Source organism: Aotus nancymaae, unplaced genomic scaffold (assembly GCF_030222135.1).
Source record: "Aotus nancymaae isolate 86718 unplaced genomic scaffold, 86718_ANA_hifiasm-v0.15.2.pri h1tg000044l, whole genome shotgun sequence".
NCBI classification, from domain to species: Eukaryota; Metazoa; Chordata; class Mammalia; order Primates; family Aotidae; genus Aotus; species Aotus nancymaae.
The window spans coordinates 899,691-926,044 of record NW_026988458.1 but is presented as its reverse complement, the minus strand read 5'-3'; the positions used below and the strand labels follow the sequence as shown (position 1 = coordinate 926,044).

The 26,354-nt window shown below is 51.1% G+C and overlaps 2 protein-coding genes across 3 annotated transcripts in view; both read right to left on the bottom strand.

The window, feature by feature from the left end:
• ADPRHL1 (ADP-ribosylhydrolase like 1) overlaps positions 1-18,395 on the bottom strand; it is a 55,129-nt gene extending 36,734 nt beyond the window's left edge. Inside the window, exons 1-2 of the mRNA XM_064361828.1 lie at positions 15,894-18,395; positions 7,686-7,850 (exon numbers count right to left, since the gene is read on the bottom strand). Coding sequence (XP_064217898.1) covers positions 7,686-7,850; positions 15,894-16,107 — 379 coding nt within the window. The 5' untranslated portion in view covers positions 16,108-18,395. The remainder of the gene's footprint in view (positions 1-7,685; positions 7,851-15,893) is intronic.
• Positions 18,396-19,501: 1,106 nt separating this feature from the next.
• The window catches only part of DCUN1D2 (defective in cullin neddylation 1 domain containing 2), a 32,932-nt gene continuing 26,079 nt past the window's right edge, over positions 19,502-26,354 (bottom strand). For both annotated transcript variants that reach the window (XM_064361825.1, XM_064361827.1), the window contains exons 5-7: positions 24,159-24,241; positions 22,556-22,652; positions 19,502-21,377 (exon numbers count right to left, since the gene is read on the bottom strand). In XM_064361825.1, coding sequence (XP_064217895.1) covers positions 21,298-21,377; positions 22,556-22,652; positions 24,159-24,241 — 260 coding nt within the window. In that variant the 3' untranslated portion in view covers positions 19,502-21,297. The remainder of the gene's footprint in view (positions 21,378-22,555; positions 22,653-24,158; positions 24,242-26,354) is intronic.

Sequence of the window (26,354 nt, the reverse complement as noted above, 5' to 3'; positions counted from 1 at the left end):
TCGGGCGTTAGTCACTAGTTCGGTCGTGTCTGTGTCGGGTGTTAGTCACTAGTTCGGTTGTGTCTGTGTCGGGTGTTAGTCACTAGTTCGGTTGTGTCCGTGTGTCGGGTGTTAGTCACTAGTGCGGTTGTGTCCGTGTGTCGGGCATTACTCAGTCACTACTTCGGTCGTGTCCGTGTGTCGGGCGTTAGTCACTAGTTCGGTCGTGTCTGTGTCGGGTGTTAGTCACTAGTTCGGTTGTGTCTGTGTCGGGTGTTAGTCACTAGTTCGGTTGTGTCCGTGTGTTGGGTGTTAGTCACTAGTGCGGTTGTGTCTGTGTGTCGGGTGTTACTCAGTCACTACTTCGGTCGTGTCCGTGTGTCGGGTGTTAGTCACTACTTCGGTCGTGTCCGTGTGTCGGGCGTTAGTCACTAGTTCGGTCGTGTCCGTGTGTCGGGCATTACTCAGTCACTACTTCGGTCGTGTCCGTGTGTCGGGCGTTAGTCACTAGTTCGGTCGTGTCTGTGTCGGGTGTTAGTCACTAGTTCGGTTGTGTCCGTGTGTCGGGCATTACTCAGTCACTACTTCGGTCGTGTCCGTGTGTCGGGCGTTAGTCACTAGTTCGGTCGTGTCTGTGTCGGGTGTTAGTCACTAGTTCGGTCGTGTCCGTGTGTCGGGCATTACTCAGTCACTACTTCGGTCGTGTCCGTGTGTCGGGCGTTAGTCACTAGTTCGGTCGTGTCTGTGTCGGGTGTTAGTCACTAGTTCGGTTGTGTCTGTGTCGGGTGTTAGTCACTAGTTCGGTTGTGTCCGTGTGTCGGGTGTTAGTCACTAGTGCGGTTGTGTCCGTGTGTCGGGCATTACTCAGTCACTACTTCGGTCGTGTCCGTGTGTCGGGCATTAGTCACTAGTTCGGTCGTGTCTGTGTCGGGTGTTAGTCACTAGTTCGGTTGTGTCTGTGTCGGGTGTTAGTCACTAGTTCGGTTGTGTCCGTGTGTTGGGTGTTAGTCACTAGTTCGGTCGTGTCCGTGTGTCGGGCATTACTCAGTCACTACTTCGGTCGTGTCCGTGTGTCGGGTGTTAGTCACTACTTCGGTCGTGTCCGTGTGTCGGGCGTTAGTCACTAGTTCGGTCGTGTCCGTGTGTCGGGCATTACTCAGTCACTACTTCGGTCGTGTCCGTGTGTCGGGCGTTAGTCACTAGTTCGGTCGTGTCTGTGTCGGGTGTTAGTCACTAGTTCGGTTGTGTCCGTGTGTCGGGCATTACTCAGTCACTACTTCGGTCGTGTCCGTGTGTCGGGCGTTAGTCACTAGTTCGGTCGTGTCTGTGTCGGGTGTTAGTCACTAGTTCGGTCGTGTCCGTGTGTCGGGCATTACTCAGTCACTACTTCGGTCGTGTCCGTGTGTCGGGCGTTAGTCACTAGTTCGGTCGTGTCTGTGTCGGGTGTTAGTCACTAGTTCGGTTGTGTCTGTGTCGGGTGTTAGTCACTAGTTCGGTTGTGTCCGTGTGTCGGGTGTTAGTCACTAGTGCGGTTGTGTCCGTGTGTCGGGCATTACTCAGTCACTACTTCGGTCGTGTCCGTGTGTCGGGCGTTAGTCACTAGTTCGGTCGTGTCTGTGTCGGGTGTTAGTCACTAGTTCGGTTGTGTCTGTGTCGGGTGTTAGTCACTAGTTCGGTTGTGTCCGTGTGTTGGGTGTTAGTCACTAGTGCGGTTGTGTCTGTGTGTCGGGTGTTACTCAGTCACTAGTTCGGTTGTGTCCGCGTGTCGGGTGTTACTCAGTCACTAGTTCGGTTGTGTCTGTGTCGGGTGTTAGTCACTAGTTCGGTTGTGTCCGTGTGTCGGGTGTTAGTCACTAGTGCGGTTGTGTCTGTGTGTCGGGTGTTACTCAGTCACTAGTTCGGTTGTGTCCGCGTGTCGGGTGTTACTCAGTCACTAGTTCGGTTGTGTCCGTGTGTCGGGCGTTAGTCACTAGTTCGGTCGTGTCCGTGTGTCGGGCATTACTCAGTCACTACTTCGGTCGTGTCCGTGTGTCGGGTGTTAGTCACTAGTTCGGTCGTGTCTGTGTCGGGTGTTAGTCACTAGTTCGGTTGTGTCCGTGTGTCGGGCATTACTCAGTCACTACTTCGGTCGTGTCCGTGTGTCGGGCGTTAGTCACTAGTTCGGTCGTGTCTGTGTCGGGTGTTAGTCACTAGTTCGGTTGTGTCTGTGTCGGGTGTTAGTCACTAGTTCGGTTGTGTCCGTGTGTCGGGCATTACTCAGTCACTACTTCGGTCGTGTCCGTGTGTCGGGCGTTAGTCACTAGTTCGGTCGTGTCTGTGTCGGGTGTTAGTAGTTCGGTCGTGTCCGTGTGTCGGGCGTTAGTCACTAGTTCGGTTGTGTCCGTGTGTCGGGCGTTAGTCACTACTTCGGTCGTGTCCGTGTGTCGGGTGTTAGTCACTAGTTCGGTCGTGTCCGTGTGTCGGGCGTTAGTCACTAGTTCGGTCGTGTCTGTGTCGGGTGTTAGTCACTAGTTCGGTCGTGTCCGTGTGTCGGGCATTACTCAGTCACTACTTCGGTCGTGTCCGTGTGTCGGGCGTTAGTCACTAGTTCGGTCGTGTCTGTGTCGGGTGTTAGTCACTAGTTCGGTCGTGTCCGTGTGTCGGGCATTACTCAGTCACTACTTCGGTCGTGTCCGTGTGTCGGGTGTTAGTCACTAGTTCGGTCGTGTCTGTGTCGGGTGTTAGTCACTAGTTCGGTTGTGTCTGTGTCGGGTGTTAGTCACTAGTTCGGTTGTGTCCGTGTGTCGGGTGTTAGTCACTAGTGCGGTTGTGTCTGTGTCGGGTGTTAGTCACTAGTTCGGTTGTGTCTGTGTCGGGTGTTAGTCACTAGTTCGGTTGTGTCCGTGTGTCGGGTGTTAGTCACTAGTTCGGTTGTGTCCGTGTGTCGGGCGTTAGTCACTACTTCGGTCGTGTCCGTGTGTCGGGTGTTAGTCACTAGTTCGGTCGTGTCCGTGTGTCGGGCATTACTCAGTCACTACTTCGGTCGTGTCCGTGTGTCGGGCGTTAGTCACTAGTTCAGTCGTGTCTGTGTCGGGTGTTAGTCACTAGTTCGGTCGTGTCCGTGTGTCGGGCATTACTCAGTCACTACTTCGGTCGTGTCCGTGTGTCGGGCGTTAGTCACTAGTTCGGTCGTGTCTGTGTCGGGTGTTAGTCACTAGTTCGGTTGTGTCTGTGTCGGGTGTTAGTCACTAGTTCGGTTGTGTCCGTGTGTCGGGTGTTAGTCACTAGTGCGGTTGTGTCTGTGTGTCGGGTGTTACTCAGTCACTAGTTCGGTTGTGTCCGCGTGTCGGGTGTTACTCAGTCACTAAAAGCAGAACGATTGGTGGCCTAGGGACATGCTCATGATACGCAGCGTGCTTTCAAGGTTTTCCTTGTAAAAACAGTTTCATTGAGTTATAACTACATACAACAAACAACACAGAGTTAAACACGCACGTCCTGATTTCTATGCAGGTGTACACCCGTGACCCAGCACCCAGGCGCAGAGTGAACTCCTCTGTTGCCCCAGAAGCTGCTGGTGCCCTTTGCAGTCCGCCTTCCTGCCTCTCCTCAGCCACCGCTGCGGCCGTGCGCATTACTCCTGTGTCCCAGGCCCCGTGTGAACGGAATCCGCAGAACGTGCCGTGCTTTCCGCCTGACTCCTGTCACTCCACATAACCGCTCTGAGAAGCGCCCAGGTTGCTGCGGATCCATAGCGATTCCTTTTTATGGCTAAATAGCTCCCTGTTGCATTGATCTGCCATGCCGCTCTATCCGCTGACCTGCGGGGGATGTTTGGGTGGTGTCCAGTCTGGGGCTCTGAGGTGAGGTGCCAGATCCTGGTGTGGACAGAGGCTGCCTCTTCTCCTGGGCAAATGCCTGGTGGCAGAGCCTCCAGATCATGTAGTGATGAATGAACTTTTTTGTTTGTTTTTGTTGTTTGTTTGAGACGGAGTCTTGCTCTGTGGCCCAGGCTGGAGTGCAGTGGTGTAATCTCAGCCCACTGCAGCTCTGCCTGCTGGTTCAAGCAATTCTCCTGCCTCAGCCTCCCGAGTAGTTGTGATTACAGGGGTGTGCCACCATGTCCAGCTAGTTTTTGTGTTTTCAGCAGAGATGGGGTTTCACCTTGTTGTCCAGGCTGGTCTTGAACTCCTGACCTCAGGTGATCCACCCACCTTGGCCTCCCAAAGTGCTGGGATTACAGGCGTGAGCCCCTGCACCTGGCAGAATGTTTAACTTTTAAGGAAACTGCCAAACAGGTTTCCAGAGTGGCAGAATCCCTCCGTGTCCCTCCAGCAGATCTACCACATCCCTGACAGGACTTGCTACGCTTTTTAAAATTTTAGCCATTCTGTTAGGTATGTGATGATATCTCATTGTGGTTTTATTTGCATTTTTCTTAGAACGAAAGATGTTGAGCATGATTTTGTGCTTATTGGCCACCAATATATCTTCTTTGGAGAAGCTTTGCCCCGTGTTTTATTCTTTTCTAAAAATTTTTGATAGGCCAGCTTGGCCAACATGGTGAACCCCATCTCTACTAAAAATACAAAAATTAGCCAGGTGTGGTGGCAGGCGCCTGTAATCTCAGCGATTCAGGAGGCTGAGGCAGGAGGATCACTTGAACCCAGGAGGAAAGTTGCAATGAGCTGAGATCGTGCCACTGCACTCCAGCTCGGGTGATAGAGCAAGACTCCATCTCCAAAAAAAAATTTTTTTTTAATAGTAGAGTTGGTGTCTCTCTATGTTGCTCAGACTGGTCTCGAATTCCTGGTCCAAGCGATCCTCCCGCCTCGGTCTCCCAAAGTGCTGGGATTACAGGTGTCAGCCACTGCACCCGGCCCTCTTTCCCCTTTTTGTCTGGGGTTGCTTGCTTTCTTCTTATTAAGTTGTAAGAGTTCTCTATGCGTCTGGATTCAAGTCCTTATCAGATATCTGCTTTGCAAATATTTTCTCCCAGCTTGCACTTGCCTTTTCATTCATTAAACAGAGCTTCCTGGAGAGCAGAAGAATGAATCTGGGAAGTATTCCTCTTCTTCAATCTTTTGGAAGTTGTGTACAATTGATATTATTTCTTCCTCAGATGTCTGGTGGAATGCCCTGTGAAGCCATCTGGGACTGAAGCTTCCTTCCTTCTTTCCTTCCTTCTTCTCCTCTCTTCTCTTTTCTTTTGATGGAGTCTCACTCTGACTCTGTTGTCCCGGCTGGAGTGCAATGGCACGATTTCAACTCACGGCAACCTCTGCCTCCCGGGTTCAAGTGATTCTTGTGTCTCAGCCTTTTGAATAGCTGGGACTACAGGTGTGCACCACCATGCCTGGCTAATTTTCAGTAGACACAGGGTTTCACCATGTTTGCCAGGCTGGCCTCCAACTTCTGACTTCAGGTGATCTGCACACCTTGGCCTCCTAAAGCGCTGGGATTACATGGGTGAACCACTGTGCCCAGCCTGGGCTTGCAGTTTTCTCTGTAATTGCTTTTTAAAATTTGTTTGTTTGAGACGGAGTCTTGCTCTGTCACCCAGGCTGGAGTGCAATGGCACGATGTAGGCTCACTGCAACCTCTGCCTCCTGGGTTCAAGCAATTCTCCTACCTCAGCCTCCCAAAGTAGCTGAGATTACAGGCACGCACCACCATGCCCAGCTAATTTTTGTATTTTTAGTGGAGACAGGGTTTCACCATGTTGGTCAGGCTGGTCTTGAATGCCTGACCTCAGGTGATCCATGCACCATGGCCTCCCAAAGTGTTGAGATTACAGGCGTGAGCCACTACACCTGGCCTTGTAATTTCTTCCATAAGATGTAATGCTATTTAAATGATCTATTTTCTCTTGTGTGATCTTTGGTAGTTTACGTCTTTTAAAAAATTTGTCCTTTTAATCTAAGTGTTAAATGTATCGGCATAAAATTGTGAATAATATTCCTTATTTTCCTCTTAATTTCCAGACTCTGTAGTGATTTGACTCTCTCATGGTTCATGCTGACCATTTGTCTTTCTCCATGTCAGTCCAGCTAAAGGATTATCAATGTTTTGATCTGAAAGAACCAGCTTTTGGTTTCATTAATTTGTTCTACTCTTTTTCTGTTTTCTATCATTGGTTTTCACTCTGATCTTCACTATTTTCTGTGTTTTTCTTTTTTTTAGACGGAGTTTCGCTCTTGTCGCCCAGGCTGGAGTGCAATGGCACAATCTTGGCTCACTGCAACCTCTGCCTCCCGGGTTCAAGCAATTTGCCTGCCTCAGCCCCCCGAGTAGTTGGGACTACAGGCATGTGCCACCACGCCTGGCTAATTTTATATTTTTAGTAGAGATGGGGTTTCTCCATGTTGGTCAGGCTGGTCTCGAACTCCTGACTTCAGATGATCCGTCCGCCTCCCTCCCGAAGCGCTGGGATTACAGGTGTGAGCCACTGCGCCCGGCCTCAGCTTCACTATTTTCTTTCAGTTTAGTTTGCTATGAGTTTTCCGGTTTTTAAATGTGAAAACAGAAGCCAGTGGTTGGAGCCCTTCGTGCTGAAAGCAGTGCCTGTGACTGTGGGTTTCTCTGTCTCTCTTCATGGCGCTGTCAGCTTTTGCTTCGCATATTCTGAAGATCTGTTATTAGGTACAGAGACGCCTGGGCTTGTTATGTCCCCCTGCTGAACTGATTCATTTGCCATCACAAAATTGCCTTCTTTATTCTTGGCAATATTCTTTGCTCCAAAATTTACTATATATGCTCCAGCCTTCTTTTGATTAGTGTCAGTGTGGTGTATTTTTCCATCTTAAAAAAAAATTTTTTTGAGATGGAGTCTCACTCTGTGGCCCAGGCTGGAGTTAGCGGCACAATCTCAGCTCACTGCAACCTCCGCCTCCTGGGTTCAAGCAATTCTCCTGCCTCAGCCTCCCGAGTAGCTGGGATTACAGGGGCCCACCACCGTGCCCAGCTAATTTTGTATTTTTAGTAGAGATGGGGTTTCACTATGTTGGCCAGGCTGGTCTCAAACTCCTGACCTCAGATGATCTGCCCGCTTTGGCCTTCCAAAGTGCTGGGATCAAAGGCAGGAGACGGCACTCCCAGTCTGTTTTTCCATCTTTTTAAAAACTTTAAATCTATTTATGTCTTTACATTTAAAGTGTTACGCAAGTGCACAGGTGGTTTTGTTGTTTTAGTGCATTCCTTGGCGAGGCGCGGTGGCTCACGCCTGTAATCCCAGCACTTTGGGAGGCCGAGGCGGGAGGATCACAAAATCAAGAGATCGAGACTATCCTGGCTAACATGGTGCAACCCTGTCTCTACTTGAAAAAGATACAAAAATTAGCTGGCCGTGGTGGCACGCGCCTGTAGTCCTAGCTACTAGGGAGGCTGAGGCAGGAGAATCGCTTGAACCCAGGAGGCGGAGGTTGCAGTGAGCCAAGATCGTGCCACTGCACTCCAGCCTGGGCGACAAGAGCGAAACTGTTTCAAAAAAATAAATAAATAAAGCCCCATGGGGAAGCTCAGTGCCACGTGGACGGGTGTTCCTTAAGGAGATGCCCCCGCTGGCCAGGCTGACCGGGAGGGGCCCCCTCCCATCAAAGGGATTCTAGGCAGATCTTGGTCTCACTGAAGCCACCTGGAGATGCCGGGGGTTAGTGGGAGACAGTCAGGTAGGGAGCACAGGGGCCCCAGCAGGGTGGCGCTAGGGGAGAGGAGAGGATTTCCCTGACCCTTTTCGTTGAATGGTGTGTGCCAGGCGAGGAGGTAGTTATTGGGCTTCAGCTGAGCGCAGCCTTCGATGGTAGCTGGGTCTGGCCGGCGTTCTGGAAGCTTCTCAACAATTTCCACATAGCACCTCACCATCTCCCGGTACAGATCATCCAGGCACCAGTAGTCTGGGGAAGAAAGGGTAGGCAGACATCAGAGCGAGCTGTGGCGTGAGCTCTGGCTTCCCTCCCGTGGGGTTGGGCAGGCTTCCCAGGGTTCAACACCCAAGGCCACAGCCCCAGCGAGCTTGTGGCAAGGCAAGAGGCAGCCCAGTGTCTTCAGGGAGGTGGAGAAAGGTTTGGGGATCTGTGCTACACAGCCCTGGCTGCCGAGGGAAGTTTACCATGCGAACGATTCACTGGAGATTTCATTCTGACCTCAGGCATTCTAGTTTGTTGCTGCGCTTCTTATTCTGGTTACACGTGAGAATCTAGAAGAGACCCCCCTGTGCTCATTTTCTAATGGTCCCATCCACGTGGCAACGAGCGGGACCGACACTGGCCTATGCCACGGGCTGGTAACGCAGACGGTGGAGGCTGACGCGCCCAGCTCTGGCTCCTTCTTCTCTTGCTGGAAACCTGGGTGCCACAAGGACAGCTGCCACCAAGCGGTATCCCCAGCCCCATGAGCGGTGTTCTGGAAACAAGGGTGGGCCGGATGCCCTGAAAGACCCTGGGGCAAGAGGGTGAAGGAGCTGGACACACAAGAAACCTACCGTGTGCCCAGCATCGCACCTGGGAGTCCAGACATCCTCCCTCAGCGAGGGCTGGTTCTTATTTGCCATTTTCCCTGATAAGGCTCAGTGAGCTTATGTGTATTGCCCAAGGCCAGAGCTGGCAAATGTGTTTGCTTGCAAGGCCCAAGCACTTCTGTGATTAAAACTAACCCGCAGTGTGTGGATGGAGTCCACACAGCCTCTAAAATCAGAGCCCGGGTGCCCGGCCACGCCAGGATAGGCTGTGGCAGGCAGATGCCTAGGTGGGGCCGGTGAGGGCGCCCCTCCCGACGGCCACTTTAACACCCAGCAGCTTCTTATCATTCTACACCAAAGCTGCGCTCTGCTCGCTCCGGGCTTGTGGGTCGGCCCGGGAGAGGCCACTGCTCACTTTTCCTTGGTGATGGATCCCCCACTTTTGGGGAGGGTAGGGGTGGGCATAAGCAGGGAGAGGGAGGGGAAGACGGAGGCCTGGCCCACTCTCCATGGGGCAGAAATGGCGCTTGGAAGCAAGAGACGCTCCTGCTGGTAGCTGGAGCCTTCCTCAGCCGCATCAGAGCCAGACGTCCTAACTCGGGTGGGTTGGTGAGATTAGGAAGGGCACTAGGCAAAGGCACTCCCTCCTCCAGGACTTGAAACCTCAGCCCTACAGCTGCAAACCCCTGGAGAGAGCGCTCAGGGCCCTGTGGCTGCAAACCCCCCAGGAAGAGAGCCCAGGAGCAGGGACCTGTGGCTGCAAACCTCCAGAGACAGCGTGCAGGACAAACCCCCACCGGACAAACCCCCAGAGAGAGCGCACAGGAAAAACCCCAGGAGAGAGCCCGCAGGACAAACCCCAGGAGAGAGCGCGCAGGACAAACCCCAGGAGAGAGCGCGCAGGACAAACCCCAGGAGAGAGCGTGCAGGACAAACCCCAGGAGAGAGCCTGCAGGACAAACACCCCTGAGAGAGCCCGCAGGACAAACCCCAGGAGAGAGCCTGCAGGACAAACACCCCAGGAGAGAGCCCGCAGGACAAACACGCCAGAGAGAACCCGCAGGACAAACACCCCTGAGAGAGCCCGCAGGACAAACCCCAGGAGAGAGCCCGCAGGACAAACCCCAGGAGAGAGCCCGCAGGACAAACCCCAGGAGAGAGCCTGCAGGACAAACACCCCTGAGAGAGCCCGCAGGACAAACCCCAGGAGAGAGCCTGCAGGACAAACACCCCTGAGAGAGCCCGCAGGACAAACCCCAGGAGAGAGCCTGCAGGACAAACACGCCGGAGAGAGCCCGCAGGACAAACCCCAGGAGAGAGCCCGCAGGACAAACACCCCCGAGAGAGCCCGCAGGACAAACCCCAGGAGAGAGCCTGCAGGACAAACACCCCTGAGAGAGCCCGCAGGACAAACCCCAGGAGAGAGCCTGCAGGACAAACACGCCGGAGAGAGCCCGCAGGACAAACCCCAGGAGAGAGCCTGCAGGACAAACACCCCTGAGAGAGCCCGCAGGACAAACCCCAGGAGAGAGCCTGCAGGACAAACACCCCTGAGAGAGCCCGCAGGACAAACCCCAGGAGAGAGCCTGCAGGACAAACACGCCGGAGAGAGCCCGCAGGACAAACCCCAGGAGAGAGCCCGCAGGACAAACACCCCTGAGAGAGCCCGCAGGACAAACACGCCGGAGAGAGCCCGCAGGACAAACCCCAGAGACGGTGCTCAACAAGCGCAGGACAAACACCCCCGAGAGAGCGCGCAGGGCCCTGCGGCTGCAAACCCCAGAGAAGGCTGAGGACAAGGACTGCCTGTCGTGTCCTCCTACTGGCCAGTTCCCCCACCCAGCCCAGCAGAGGCCTCTGGAGAGTGAGGGGCAGTCCTGGGAGGTGTGGCCAGCTGGCCTGTGCAGTGTTGTCTATACACATGATGTTGTGCTATGTACACAGTGTTGTCTACACACATGGCGCTGTCCAGTGTGCACGGTGTTGTCGTACAGGCACAGTGCTGTCATGGGGCACAGTGTTATCTACACGCATGCTGCTGCCCACACTCGCGGTGTCATCTACACACGTGCTGCTGTCTGCACTCCCCATGTCTACACGCATGCTACCATCCGCACTCACGGTGTCGTCTACACGCGTGCTGCCATCCGCACTCACGGTGTCGTCTACACGCGTGCTGCCGTCCGCACTCACGGTGTCGTCTACACGCGTGCTGCCGTCCGCACTCACGGTGTCGTCTACACGCGTGCTGCCGTCCGCACTCACGGTGTCGTCTACACGCGTGCTGCCGTCCGCACTCACGGTGTCGTCTACACGCGTGCTGCCGTCCGCACTCACGGTGTCGTCTACACGCGTGCTGCCGTCCGCACTCACGGTGTCTACACGCGTGCTGCTGTCCACACTCACGGTGTCTATCCACACTCACGGTGTCTACACGCATGCTGCCGTCCACACTCACGGTGTCGTCTACACGCATGCTGCCGTCCGCACTCACGGTGTCGTCTACACGCATGCTGCTGTCCGCACTCACGGTGTCGTCTACATGCATGCTGCCGTCCGCACTCACGGTGTCGTCTACACGCATGCTGCCGTCCGCACTCACGGTGTCGTCTACACGCATGCTGCTGTCCGCACTCACGGTGTCGTCTACACGCATGCTGCTGTCTGCACTCCCAGTGTTGTCTACATGCATGGTGTTGTCTTATGTGCACAGTATTATCCACATGCACAGTGTTGCCTACATGCTTGGGGTCTACATGCACAGTATTGCCTACATGCATGGTGATGTATGTGCATGGTGTTGTGTGTGCATGGTTATGTGTGTGCATGGTGTGTGTGCGTGGTGTGTGCATGGTGTGTGCGTGGTGTTGTGTGTGCATGGTGTGTGTGCATGGTTATGTGTGTGCATGGTGTGTGCGTGGTGTGTGCATGGTTATGTGTGTGCATGGTGTGTGTGCATGGTGTGTGTGCATGGTGTGCATGTGTGTGCGTGGTGTGCATGTGTATACATGGTGTTGTGTGTGCATGGTGTGTGTGTGGTGTGTGCATGGTATGTGTGCATGGTGTGCGTGGTGTGTGTGCATGGTGTGTGGTGTGCGTGGTGTTGTGTGTGCAAGGTGTATGTGCATGGTGTTCTGTTTATGGTGTTGTGTGTGCCTGGGATGTGTGTGCATGTTGTGTGTGCGTGGTGTGTGTGTGTGTTGCATGTGTGTGCATGATGTGTTGTGTATGCATGATGTACGTGCAAGGTATGTGTGCAAGGTGTTGTATGTGCATGGTGTGTTCGTGGTATGTGTTGTGTGTGCATGGTCTGCACATGGGATGTGCATGGTGTATGTAGTGTGTGTATGTGTGTGCACAATGTGTGCATGTTGTGTGCATGTTGTGTGCATGGTGATGTGTGTGATGTGTGTGCATGGCATGTGTGCATGGTGTGCATGCAAGGTGTATCTGCATGGAGCGTGCATGGTGTGTGTGTGTGTTGTGTGTATATGGTGTGTGCATGGGATGTGTGTGCGTGTTGTGTGGTGTGTGTGCATGGTGTGTTCATGGTGTTGTGTGTGCATGGGATGTGTGTGTGTGATGTGTGTGCGTGTTGTGTGCATGGTATGTGTGCATGGTGATGTGTGTGCGTGGTGTGTGTGCATGATGTGTGTGTTGTGTGTGTTCATGGTGTTGTGTGTGCATGGGATGTGTATGCATGGCGTGTGTGCATGGTGTTGCACATACATGGCGATGTGTGTGTGGTCTACACATGTTGTCTACATGCATTGTGTTGTCTACATGCACATTGTTTTACATGCACGCACGCCCATGTTCATCGCCCTAGTTCGAGTCAGGGAGGAGAGAGAATGTGGTAAGACCATGGCTTGGGAGACACAAGTCTGGCTGTCTCATGGGAGAGATGTGAAGGCTACATTCCTGCAGGAATTAGTCACCTTTGCCTGCACACGAAGCCCCTGGGTGGGGGTAGAGCTGCATGGCTTTGTTCAGGCTGGGTCTAAACCCAGCATGTGCCACTCGCAGTCACCAGCATGGTCGGTCCACGAATAGCCTTTCTCAGCTCTGTCCTGGGTTAGCAAGCCTAGCCCTTCCTGTGTCCCCTAAAATGATTCATTTTATTCTGGAATTAGATATGAAATGTCTGTATTTAACTGAAATTTGCCTTTTCAAAGCAAAAAGAAGTCCATAAAACAAAATGGCAACAGAAAGCATTGTCTTTTCAGGTTAGAATTTAAGCTACAAACAGATTTTCAAAGCTGCTAGTCTTGGGCTTCTCTCTGGGTCTCTTTCCTTTGGGACATTCAACTCCTGTCTCCCGTCTTCCCCGTCTGGTCTCCTGAAAGACAAATCAGTTTATAAAGCTGTCTGAGGCCGGGCGCGGTGGCTCACGCCTGTAATCCCAGCACTTTGGGAGGCTGAGGTGGGTGGATCACCTGAGGTCAGGAGTTCAACACCAGCCTGGCCAACATGGGGAAACCCTGTCTCCACTTTAAATACAAAAATTAGCTGGGCATAGTGGCACGCACCTGTAATCCCAGCTACTTAAGAGGCTAAGGCAGAATTGCTTGAACCCAGGAGGCGGAGGTTGCGGTGAGCCGAGATGGCGCCACTGCAATCCAGCCTGGGCAACAAAAATGAAACTCCATCTCAAAAATAGAAAAAGAAAAGCTGCCTGAGTCTCCCAACTAACGTCTCAATAAAGAAAAGGCAAAATGCCAACGTCCAGTGAGCTTGTAGCAAAATGTCAAGTGTTTCCAAACGTTTTCCATAAGCCAAAGTGCCATTCTTCGTTATCAGGGCCCACAGGCGAGATAGGCGCTGGCTCCGTGCCCTGGAGGCCGTGGCCAGGCGACACCTCCTGCTGTGTGTGCTGGACCCTGAAGCTGGGGCTGCTGAGTGAGCCTCAGGGCAGAGACACCTCAGATGTGCCTTCGGCCACACGGGCCTGCTCCACCTCCCACGTGAACCCAGGTGCTTCCTCACACTTCGCTGGCTGCTCCATTTAATTCTTTGTAACGCTGTGTGGAGGAAGGCCTTGGGAGGGAAGCGACAGCTCCAGTTTTCCCAGGGAGCAGAAGTGGGGAGCTGGCACACACACACCTGCGAAATGCTTCCCCTCTGCAGGCCTGGCGCACACACACACCTGCTAACTGCCTGCCGAGTGAGTCGGTGAAAATGTGCTGGCAACACGGACTTGCCACTCACGGCCACGGATGCCGCATGGAAGCAGGAAGCCACAGGGGCTGCACCTGCCCCTCTGACCTACGCTTACTCTAGCAGCAAAGCCAGGGTTTGCCAGGCCACACGGCCCCGTGGCTCGCGAGGTGAAGGACTTACAGTGCAGTTTACTTAAAGATGCCAAGTGTGGTTCCATTTGTAAAAGTTGGCCTGTCTTTGGAAAACATGTTGAGAGCTAATGCACACTCCAACAGTTACGATACCTGCAGGCCACCATGATCTCAGTAGTCAGGGAGGGTGCTTACGAGCATGGGGGCCAGACTGTATGGTTCCCGTCCAAGCCTGCCACTCACTGGGCTGTGTGGCACGGGGCAAGTGCCTGAACCTCTCTGAACATCAGTTCCTTCCTCTGAGACGGATAAAATCAGCCCTGTGGTGACGTGAGGAGCGCGTGTGGATAGCGTGCATGAAGTAGCGTACAGAAGTGCTGTGGACTCAGCACTCACCATTGTTTTGCTTTGTAGAGAGGGAGTCTTGCTGTGTTTCCCACACTGGTCTAGAACTCTTGGGCTCAGGCCATCTGCCCATCTCAGCCTCCCACAGTGCTGGGATTGCAGACACGAGCCACTGTGCCCAGCCCTCACCATTGTTAACACAGCCCAAAGCCCCGCTCCATAGGCTACGATTCGTTATTTACAGAGAAAAGCTAAACTTAAGAGAAATTTCAACTGATTTTTAGTGAGTTGAAAAAAAACATGCTTGCTTTGGTTTCTAGAGGGGCAAGTGATTCCAGGGGTGATCCCGGAGGCCTGTTTTTCATGACCCATAAACTAGATGCTGCGGCAGCACAATGAACCCTCCTCGTCCACAGCTGAGGACTGTGAAAGCTTGGAGCAAACTCACTTTCCTCCTTAAAAGCAGCTCTGGAACGTCTGTAACCCTTTCACTGTGTGAGTTTCGTGTCCTGTCGGGCCGACCTCCATCGGCGTGTTTGTGGAGTGTCCTGCGCTACTGCCCTCCATGTGGACCCAGCAGGACCAGACCCACAGCCACAGACATTGCCATTCACAAAATGCCCACCAAGTACCACCGGAGATGGGACACGTGGAGCTGGTGTGAGTGCACACACGGCATCAGATGCCCAGAGGAAGCCACACTCAAGAGTGAGCACCCACTGTCTAAGGTGAAAACAAGCCAGAGCCTTGTTCCGAGCGCATGCTCTCCCACGGGCATCTGTGTGTGGGGTGCGTCTGCTCTGAGCTACGGGGACACAGCGTGGGGCCGCTGGTCCTAAGGGCACGCGAGAGGCCGGCTGGAAAAGCAGAAGCAGGAGCTCTTCAACGCCTCCTGGTCTCCAGAAAGCCGGGGAGCCTTATCTTATCACCGGCACTTCAGCTCTGCCGTTATTTAGGGACCGGCCACAGGCTTGATGACATTCCTTCGCCGTGAGCACATAACTAAACTGGGCGCGTCCACAGCAGACGAACGGAACGGTGGAGTGGACGCACAAGTGAAATTCCATCGACCTGGCCGCAGCCCTCAGATTTGAACTCTGTCATGATAAACAGCACCCACGGGGTTTTGAACAGTTCGTAGGGAAGTTGGGCTGTGTGTCTGTGTACCTGCTCTTTCCCTGACACTCATGCAAAAGCTTGATCCTAAGATCAATTTGCTACTTAAAGATATTTTAAGAAGCTTTGTCTCCAATCTCGTCCAATCAAGTTTACGTCATTTTCTTAGAACACATTTGCGTACGGGCAACTCTCCAAGCTGAACCATTCTGGGAGATGATATTCTAACCTTAATTCGTTGGAATTTAGAACTAATCCCCAAACAGTATTAATGGGTCCACATTTCAAACTGGCTTATTTTACATCCCTTTGTAATGAATTCGGAACAAAAAGGCTTGATCTCTGCAGAAGTGAGCCCTCAGCTTACTCCCACCACCGCGGCGGAGAGAGGCTTAATTGGCTTTAACTCTATTAGCAATGCTAGGCTTAGTCAGCGCTTTACAAATACAAGTGAAAAGACACATTTAAAAATTGAATCTTAGTAACCTGCAAAGTAATGCTGTCACCCCCAGAGAAACCACAGGAGAAACACGATCTGCCACGTATCAAATCTGAGGGACACCGGTGTCTATTAAATTGCCACTTTTAGCAGCGGCATCAGGTAACACTACCGGCTGAAGGACCACACTGCCTTCAAAACTCCCGGGGGGTTACTGGGAACGTGAGCAGCCACAGCGTTCCCTCCACCCTCTGCCCGCACAGCAGTGCGCGGCGGGGCCCAGTCCTACCTGTGGTGAGGGCCTGGGCGGTCACCATGTGCATGATGGTGTTGTCACTCACAGGCCATTCTCCTGGCGAGAGTACAAGGTGGTCCAGGCCCCCGGAACGGCGCAGCTCCTCCTGAATCTTCATGCCTGCAGCGCTGTTCTCCTGGCAGACGTTTCTGTAGCCAAGCGCATCACCAACGCTCCCCAGCAGCATCGCAGCCTTGAACTTCTCCATCTCAGGAGCCAGCTCCTCTTACCCTACAGCTGCAGAGTCTCCTGGCCTTCTGCTGCCTGCCGTGGTCTGCCTGACTTTTATAGTGGTCATTGTGTCACTGTCGGAGCGTCCTCTGATGGCCAGGCGTTGTCTGTCTCTGCAGGTGGCACCAATGAGAGGAACTTTCTGTCCCCCACGTGGGAGGTGTCAGCTTCCTTCTGCGTCTGGACAAGCACCAGCTCCTCAGCAAAGGAGCCTGCTGGCTTCTCCCAGCACTCAGAGCACCTTCAGAGCGTTGACAGAGCAGGGCTCCTCTCGCTGTCCCTGGAAGGGGAGTGGCACTTCCCCGTGTGTGGTGAGGGCGTGCCCTCACCCCTTAGGCAACAACCCATCTGCTGTCTCTGTAGTTTTGCCTTCCCTGGACGTTTCAAATACAATGTGTGGCCTTCAGCGTCTGGCTTCCTGCACTCAAAATAATGTTGAGATTAATCTGTGACATGCAGTTTTATCTTTTAGAAAACTTTCCGATTATGTGTTTTTGATAGAAAACTTTAAAAAAAAATGCAGTGTAAAGGGAACAAAGTTTATATAGCTCCTGTGTGAAAAATGATGGTGTTTCCTCAGCATGCAGTGTTTAACGGCTCTCAAATAACTGAACCGCATCGTGAGGGAGAAAGTCGTCAGCAGAGTGCAGGCTTCGCTGGAACCTCCAATCTGGCCCTCGGTCAGCTCAACTATTTACAGCGTCCCTGCCAGCTCATGAAAAGAATATTCAAAAATATGAAGAGGCAGGGGTAAGGCAGAATGCATACAGTCAGGGCTCCTGGTTTGAAATAAATTCGGAGAACAGTCCATTTCCCGACCCCCACCCCTGGACAGGTCTCTGTAGAGGCCGGGTGCCCAGTGGGGCTGTCTCTCCCATCTCCCTCCTTGGGGCCTGGCTTCCATCAGACCTAGGGGAAGCAAAGGGAGTTACACCTGGACATAAGAAATGCATCTGATAAAAATAAAACTCTTGTAGTGTACAGCAAGATAGGAGTAGGAAGCATTTAAGTAACTGGTGTTATACCAGCACTTGTTAAAACAGAGCTTCTGAAGCAGTGAGCTAAGCTTACTCTCGACTGTCTGCTGGTGGAGCCAGCCATCAGCAAAATCATGCCAGCTAGCACGATCCTGAGAAACAAATGGTCCTTCACTCCCAGCACTATGGGAGGCCAAGGCAGCTGGATCACCTGAGGTCAGGAGTTCGAGACCAGGCTGCCAATGAGATAAAACCGTCTCTACTAAAAATACAAAAATTAGCCGGGGGTGATGGCATGCACCTGTAATCCCAGCTACTCGGGAGACTGAGACAGGAGAACTGCTTGAACTCAGGAGGCGGAGGTTGCAGTGAGACGAGATCATGCCATTGCACTCCAGCCTGAGCAACAAGAGCAAAACATTGGCTCAAAAAAAAAAAAAAAAGCCAGTGCAGTGGCTCATACCTGTAATCCCAGCACTTTGGGAGGCCGAGACGGGTGGATCATGAGGTCAAGAGATTGAGAACATCCTGGCCAACATGGTGAAACCCTGTCTCTACTAAAAATATAAAAATTAGCTGGTGTGGTGGCACTCGCCTGTAGTCCCAGATACTCGAGAGGCTGGGGCAAGAGAATCGCTTAAACCAGGAGGCGGAGGTTGAAGTGAGCTGAGATTGCCCTACTGCACTCCAGCCTGGTGACAGAGCAAGACTCCATCTCAAAAAAACCCCAAAAAACCAAAAACCAAAACCACCAGCATGCACACAGCTTCCCTATCCAAGCAAGACGGACATGAGGGGTGGCCCTGCGTTCAAACGCCCACCATTTTAGGCAGAACTGCACTGCGGGGCCAAGGTGTGTTGTTTTGGGAAATATCAGAGCCCTGCTCAGCACTTCAGTTGATTCTCAGGTGGCAGAAACCTTTGCTGAGAGCACTATCTGGCTCCTTCAGCAAACAGGATGGGATAAGGTTCGCTAATTAGTTTATTCAGTAAATATTTGCAGAGCCTTGTTTTGTACTAGGAACTGTGGACGTAGCAACAAATGTCAGAAGACAGTTTGCCCCTGGCCCCATGAAACCTGAAGTCTAAAATGGATATAAACTTTTATTAAGCTGAAATACTACAATGACATGTACGTCACGAAGAGGAGCTGACGATGTCGACTAGGGAACGCCTGGCAGGTGCACGGTGAAGGTGCAGGTGTCTCATGTTCCTCGGACCCCCGTGCTTGGCCCTGCATTTGCCTCTGATAAGGGAGTTTGCAGCAGTGCGTGCCGGCACACGTCCCCCCCCAACACCCCCATAAATCCTGACTGTCGAGGGATCTCTTAATTCCTCACCAGAGCTACATCAGGCACAGTGCACCACTGAGAGGGAACGCCATGACAGAGTTGGCTGAGGACCCGGTTACCCAGCCAGGGCTGGCAGGCCACACACAGGGGGCAAGGGCTTGCCTACTGGTTGCCAGGCAGGGCTGTTCCGTGCCCGCCGGTTGCCAGGCGGGGCTGTTCCGTGCCCGCCGGTTGCCAGGATGGGCTGTTCCGTGCCCGCCGGTTGCCAGGCGGGGCTGTTCCGTGCCCGCCGGTTGCCAGGCGGGGCTGTTCCGTGCCCGCCGGTTGCCAGGCGGGGCTGTTCCGTGCCCGCCGGTTGCCAGGCTGGGCTGTTCCGTGCCCGCCGGTTGCCAGGCTGGGCTGTTCCGTGCCCGCCGGTTGCCAGGCTGGGCTGTTCCGTGCCCGCCGGTTGCCAGGCTGGGCTGTTCCGTGCCCGCCGGTTGCCAGGCTGGGCTGTTCCGTGCCCGCCGGTTGCCAGGCTGGGCTGTTCCTGCCTGCCGGTTACTAGGCCTGGGCTGTTCCTGCCTGCCGGTTACTAGGCCGGGGCTGTTCTGTGCCTGCCGGTTGCTAGGCGGGGCTGTTCTGTGCCTGCCGGTTGCTAGGCGGGGCTGTTCTGTGCCTGCCGGTTGCTAGGCTGGGCTGTTCTTGCCTGCTGGTTGCTAACCGGGGCTGTTCTGTGCCTGCTGGTTGCTAGCCGGGGTTGTTCTTCCCTGCTGGTTGCTAGCCGGGGCTGTTCTTGCCTGCTGGTTGCTAGCCGGGGCTGTTCTTCCCTGCTGGTTGCTAGCCAGGGCAGTTCTGGCCTGTTGGTTGCTATAGCCGGGGTTGTTCTTACCTGCTGGTTACTAGCCGGGGCTGTTCTGTGCCTGCTGGTTGCTAGTCGGGGCTGTTCTTACCTGCTGGTTGCTATAGCAGAGGCTGTTCTTACCTGCTGGTTGCTAGCCGGGGCTGTTCCTGCCTGCCAGTTGCTAGGCCGGGCTGTCCTGTCATCCCAGGACAAGAACCCAGATGCTGACACCTGTAGGCAGGCATCCCTGCAGCCAAGGAGAACTGAAAGGACACCACACCCAAGAGAAACCAATTTAATGCTTCTGTTAGCATTTCACAACATGCAGGACTCAAATGTATACAACAGAAGAAAAAAACCCACAACTGAAAAGCTTTTGTCCAGTGATTAGTATTTTGCTATCTATTGACAATCCCTTAGAACTTTAAATCTCAAAAACAAAAAAGCACTGCAGATCTCCATCATTTATATAGAATTATCTGAATTTTACAAACTCTTCTGAACAGAACAATTACATGTCAAGAATCCAGGAAGCCTAGAAGGTGCTTTAATATTTTTGAGGTTTTTATGAAAGCCAGTATTTTGTATTAAACAAATGCTCTCTGAGAATCGAAGCCTTCTAAAGGCAGACATGGCCCAGTTTCCTGTTAGAGATTTGGAAGCAGAGCCTCGGGAAGGCCTGTGACTTGTCCATCACTTGACCAGTTGGGCCAGCTGGGACCAGGCAGATCTCCGGGCTGCAGGTCCCTTCCAGTCCTGTCCCTGCTGCCCTCTGGGATGATCTCTGCTGAGAAGTATTGATAGTTTGTCACACGAACCTCAGCCATCAGATGTTCCTGAAGCCAACCCAGCTGTGCGTCTGGGCCGTGCTCTCACACTGCAGCTAGGTTGTCTGCGGCAAGTGACTCTCCTCTCTCCTGGGGAGCAGCTCCAGCTGGTCCGTATCCTGCACGGTACTGCAGGGGGGCAGCAAGGCACGAGGGTCTCCGCACACGTGAGGTAGGGTCAACACAGTGATGTCCACAACTCGACACCAGCCCTCCACGCCTCGGCGGCACTCACGGGTCCTCTTTCACCAGGCAGACACGAACAACAGATGATAACATGGCTCAAAGACAGCCTTCAGCTCACCTATCAGTTGAAGGTTTTGGGACTGGGTTTTTTCGGACAACGACGTACATTTGAGCTTCCAAATGTGCACGTCTACACAGAGGTCTGGATGCTGGGTGCGATGGGCACCACACGAGGGTGGAAACCAGCTCATTCGATTTGAGAATTTACTATTCATCACTCATAAATGTTTTTCATGGAAAAATGCCTTTTTAAATGTAATTAAAGAATATTAAAAAAATGTACTTTATGAAACTTCTCGGGCAGTTCAAGTAACATTATTGAATGAAGTAAAAGAGGCCCACTGACATATAAACTGTGAGACAAACTCTGCTGGAATCGTGACACGTGTGCTGTTGCTGTGCAAAGCTACATGGGGACTGAGAACCATGAAATGATTTTCAGATGAATGTCTAGAGAAAATGAAAACAAAAACAGAGCTGATAAATCTAGATATTCGATAATTCAAAAATATAAATCTTGAATTCCTGGCACCAATTTTAAAAAACATTAGACTCTATGACAAGATCATCTTCTTTAGGGCACATTCTTAACAGCTTTGATGTGCATGAAACACAGCGTCCTGCATAGGACACACGCCACGTCTCCAGTGCGGCGGCAGCGTCACTCAGCGGGCGAGCTCTGCAGCACGCTCTGCGCTCCCACAGGCGGCGCTTCAGCTCCACCCTACTGTTTTGTGAATATTAAAAAATCATGCAGAAATCTCCTAACGCAACAGCTATGATGACAAATCTCAAACATCCAAAGTAGCTGCGTCCTGAGGAACTTCCTGCGATGTCCACAAGGCAGCCGCTGCTGTCCTCCAGCAGAACAGGGTAACTCTTCTGGTTTCACGGCTGGTCAAGAATGACTTCTGGAATCAGTAACAATGCACCCAGGAACGACCAAAATCTCCTGGCAGGATGCAAATCATTTCATAATCTTACTCCAGCTTAACCTGCTGCCTAGAAAGGGCTGCGCTTTCCACCTGTGACTACTGGCCGGGCATATTCTACAAAATCATCTATAAGAACGGGCCAAGCTCCTAAAGGAAAGCAAACAAACAGAAAACCCGTTAGAGCACAGCTTGTATCTTCAAAGCATTGTGCCACATATCAATCCAACATTTACATCTAAAGAACCCAAATGATTTGAGACCCATACCGTTCATGTTTCACAGAATGAACCAGCCCAAGTCACCCTAGCAAGGGCAGGTCAGGAGCCCTGGTGTGTGCGTGCTGTTATGCCCAGGGGCCCGTGGGCTCACAGTGGACCCACTCCTCGGTGAGTGCTCCACGAAGTCACATCAGCGGCTCAGGAAGGGAGCTAAATGGACCCACATGGAGCAGGAGAGTAGGAAGCACGTTCCTCCAGTCATCGGCATTCTTGGCAGCGGGGGGGTTGCTGCCTCCTGCCCATCTTCCCAAGTAGGACCCTCCCTGCCTCTCCCCACCGGCAGCCCTGAGTGCCCTGTGAGCTCCTGCACTGCTGCCTGGAAGGCTCTTGGAAGCTGTGTTTCTGTCGATATTCAACGATCCCTTCTTTCATATGACAAGCATTTACTGGGTGCCTCTGATCTACGGATGGTGCTAACTGTAGAGGACACAAAGAGAAATATAAGCTAAAACAGGAAGACAGACACGTAAACCACCTGTCACAAGGCACCGTGCCAGTACTGAAAACAGATCACTGCCTGCAGAGGGGGCAGTGAGGAAGCAAAGTGGGCGGGGTCTAGAGGGGAGGCCTTCCACTCAGAGACCATCCCTTCCCTAACATGGCAGTGTGCCCAGCACACAGCAGGCTCCAAAGGCCCTCTGATGCAGCGTCCTAAACACAGAGGAAGACAAGTATGTAGAGATATATTTATGCAAGTGGATGGGAGTTGGAATCTCCAAGTAAACCTACGTAGTGCAATGCAGAACTGACCTAAGGCATCGTGTGGGATTGAGAATTTGGGAGTGGTGGTTTCCAAATACCTAACTCCATGGCTCTACCTTGGGGGCCACATTCAATTTTGAAATGCTTTGGCTTAGAGGACTTCTTGATTTAAACTAAATATAAAGCCCTATTCTTCTTTTGTATGATTTACAGAAAATAATAAGGAAGGGTATAGTATTATCACCACCCCATCTCAGTGATGGGTCACCACTCTAGAGGCAGGAAAAGTGAACGTTCTCAGGTGTAAGCATTTCGGTCAATCATCTGAAGCACAATTTCCAGTACCTTCTTCATCGTAGTTAGACATATCATCTGCAATCATGTTTCCAAAGTCCAGCAGGAGATTCCAGGTGTCCCTTGGAATTGATCTTTTGTGATGTTCCTAATACATAAGAGAAAAAAAAAAACCCAAAAACCCCACCGGATTTAAGATACAGAGCTTAACTCTCTTATAGTCTAGCGTCTAGTGTCTTCAATTAACGAGTGATGTTCAGTTAATGATATTTGATCAGGAATAAGTACAATAATAAAATTGTTAGAAGTTAAAAGTAATAGCGTTCTGTATAAATGTGAAGTGCTACAACAATGCCAAGGTCCAAATATAGAAAGCAGACTTATTAAAAAAAATTTTTTAAATATTACAATGATAAACTCCTGTTTCTGTTAATTTTAATCTTGTTACCTGTCCATTAGCTGCATCTAAATACATATATTCATGAACAGCTCATAAGCTTGTCTTGTATTTTATAACATTAATGCTACCAAATTAAATGTAGTTTTCTGCAACTTGTTTTTTTCCCATTCAGCATTATGTTTGAAACATATCCAGGCTGAGTGTGTGAATCTGCGTTTGTTTGCATGGCTCTGAAGCTGTGCTCCATTGCACCGATGTTCTGATTTTTAAGTCCGTTCTCTTAAGGATGGTCACTGGCTTTTCCAGAGTCCTGCCGTTACGACTACGCTGTGAGCACCTTCACCCCCATCTCTGCGCACAAGAGCGTGAGGTTCTCTGGGAAGCATCTGTGATTTAGGTTTGACCTCAGGTAAGTTGTAAGGGGGCTGCAGGGACAGCATCACAGACCTCTGGACATTTCCAGAGAAGCAAAGCAGCACATGATGTAATGAAACACACAGCTGCGAAGATGCCTCCCTGTGGCAAACCCGCAGACTGAGTGACATCACCTTCCACATAGAGCTCCACCCTCCACCTGCCATGCTCTCTGGCTGCCAATCTCAGATGAGGAAACAGAGGCATGTAGAAGTGACCTGCCCAAGGCCACAGGACTCGTAAGTGGCAAAGTCCATGTCACCCGGTGTCAGCTGAATATAGGCAGTGCGGGTCGTGGCCCAGCCGTGGGTTGGGCGGTGGAGGGCCACTTCTTTCACTTTTGTGGACAGAACGGCAAGAGGTCTGGGCATCTCTGCCATCACTGGGCCTGGGCCACTCACTTCCAACAACCCAAAGCTGCACCTGCTGCCAGCAAGACGGGTTGGTATGACGCAGCCCTGCCCCACACCAGCAAAGTGTCTCTCTGGAGGCCCACGAAGGCCTCCTTTCCTCCTTAGCATGGTAAGACACACTTAGAAATGGCCTCAGACCATGGACACAGGCAGTGGCTGGGCAGCAAACCAGTCTACAGAAGTGTGGTACTGGCACCCTGTCGAGGATTCAGTTCTCAGTGAAGACAGCATTACCGCCCGGGTCCTCGGAGGAGACAACACGGGGCTGTTGGGGTGGCAGTCTCCAGGACCAAGAGGACCTGCGGATCTGTGTGGGACGCTCGCCTGCTGAACACCACCTCCACGCATGTGGGATGATGACATGCAGCCTCACAGCTACCGCCTCCCTCCACAGTGGGCACAGAGCGAGATGCAGGAGGACACTCACCAGTAAGAATGTGTTCCAGAGATCTAAAAACTTAAACCTTCCAGATAACACTAATTTCCAATATGCAACAGCCATTTCTAAGTCTGGCAAAAAGAGAGAAAGAGTGGTTAGTAAATCTCACTGTCTTTTTCTGCTGCACAAAAAACAACGACTTCTTAGCACATCAATATTTACTTAATCAACAAAATGTGGCAATCCCACCCAAGAGTCACGGAAGTGCTCCTGAGAACCATACATAGTCTAATTTTATAAATCTGGGAAAACTTCTTTAAAAAGGATTTGTATACTAAGTTACTTGAATATGCACATAATCTCCCCCTAATTAATCAATTATGGAGACTCACATTTCCATACATACCGGGTGTTCTTTAAACCTGACCTGATATGGATACTATTAATGCATATCGTTTGTTTTTAAAAATAGGCCACTGGCCTGACTGTTGAACATCAAAGGGCCAGTTTAGAAAGGAAGGGACACACTGTTCTCCAAATAGACCCGCCTTGTCACTACTTGAGCTGAGACAGACTCTGTTTCACAAGTAATTATAGACCCTGCACAGCTAAGACCATGGGCACCAGCAGGGAAAGCACTCTCACTGACACAAGGACATCTACACATCTACACGGCATGTCATTCAAAGCCGAGGCCCTCACTTTCCCAAGGGAAGGAGTGATTATTTCACGACTTCTATACAGATCTCTGCTACTGAAGATGTCTAATAGAATATGAATGGTGAGTTTCAGGGCTGTCTCCAATCCAGAGTTTGTGAAATACTGATGTATTCTCTGCTCACCGGAAGCTCGATAACGATTTCTTTATCTATGCTTGCCACAGGAAGTACGTAAAGTCACCTCCTTTATGTGCTGTGTGCACGTTGTTAAAGTCACCTCCTTTATGTGCTGTGTGCACGTTGTTAAAGTCACCTCCTTTATGTGCTGTGTGCATGTTTTTAAAGTCACCTCCTTTATTCATGCTGAATAGTGTTCACCACTTTTAGGCATAAACAAACATTTTATTTTATATAAAATAAGCTAATGTGAAAAGCAGATTAATAAATATGTTAGGTAATATATTAGTTTAAATGCAAAATACATAACTAAACATCTTTCCAAAGATTTTTTTCTAAATCTGGCTTAATCCCACTTAAACAGAAATTATTAAAGTAGGAGCTCTAGCAAGATGACCAGGGTTGATCATTATTAAAATGGGATAAGCAATAGGTGTCTGAGTAGCAACCAACTTTAAATAAAATGCCTCCATATTGCCTGTGCAAAGGCTTCATTGCCACCTTTCTCAGTTCTGAATACCCTGGAGTCTTAATCAAAAAGAAAGACAGAGTCAGAAAGTTCCAAGTAACGGAGACACGGAACAGCTCTCTAGGCCTTACCGATGGGACCCGCAGTAAAATGCTAAGATGATTAGTCTTGTCCTGCTTATAAGTCTACATCCTTATCACTTAGGAAGGACATTAATTGAAATCTATATTCAACTCATCTTAATGATGTAAAGCTCTCACATTGAGAAATGGACGTGAACCTGGGGAGGAAAAAAAGATAAAGTTTTATGGCATATATTTAATCTGGTTACTTTGGGTTAGTTTTGGTCCTAAAAACTTTTCTTACAAAGGACCTGATTTGTATGTTTGTAAATCACATTATCAAAAGTATATATATGATTTTTCAGTATTTATTATTTATATAAAAATGTTTGATATTGTCCTCATGGACTCAGCCATTTGCGAAACAGTTCAACAACAACAACTCAGAGAGGCGGAACTTGACAGTGGAAATTAAGACCAATAGCTCCTCTGGTGGCTACATCTTTATAGCCGCTATTTTCTTTCCAAGCACCTTTAAAAAGTCTCATCTCCTACGTGAAAACATGTTAGAAGACACATTACTATTTAAAATTCATGCTTGTGATGCTCACTCAGGATTAGACAATGAAGAGGTGTCCTCTGTCAAAAGACCTTAGGGCAGACATAAGAATTAGCTAGCTCTCATGAAATCTTACTTCCTCAAACATCAAGATTCTCAAAGCTGGCCTAGCACAGTGGCTCACACCTGTCATCACAGCACTTTAGGAGGCCGAGGCAGGAGGATCACTTGAGGTCAAGAGTTTGGGACTAGCCTGGGCAACACAGTAAGACTCCCATCTCTCCAAAAAAAACCTTAAAAATTAACCAGGTACGGTGC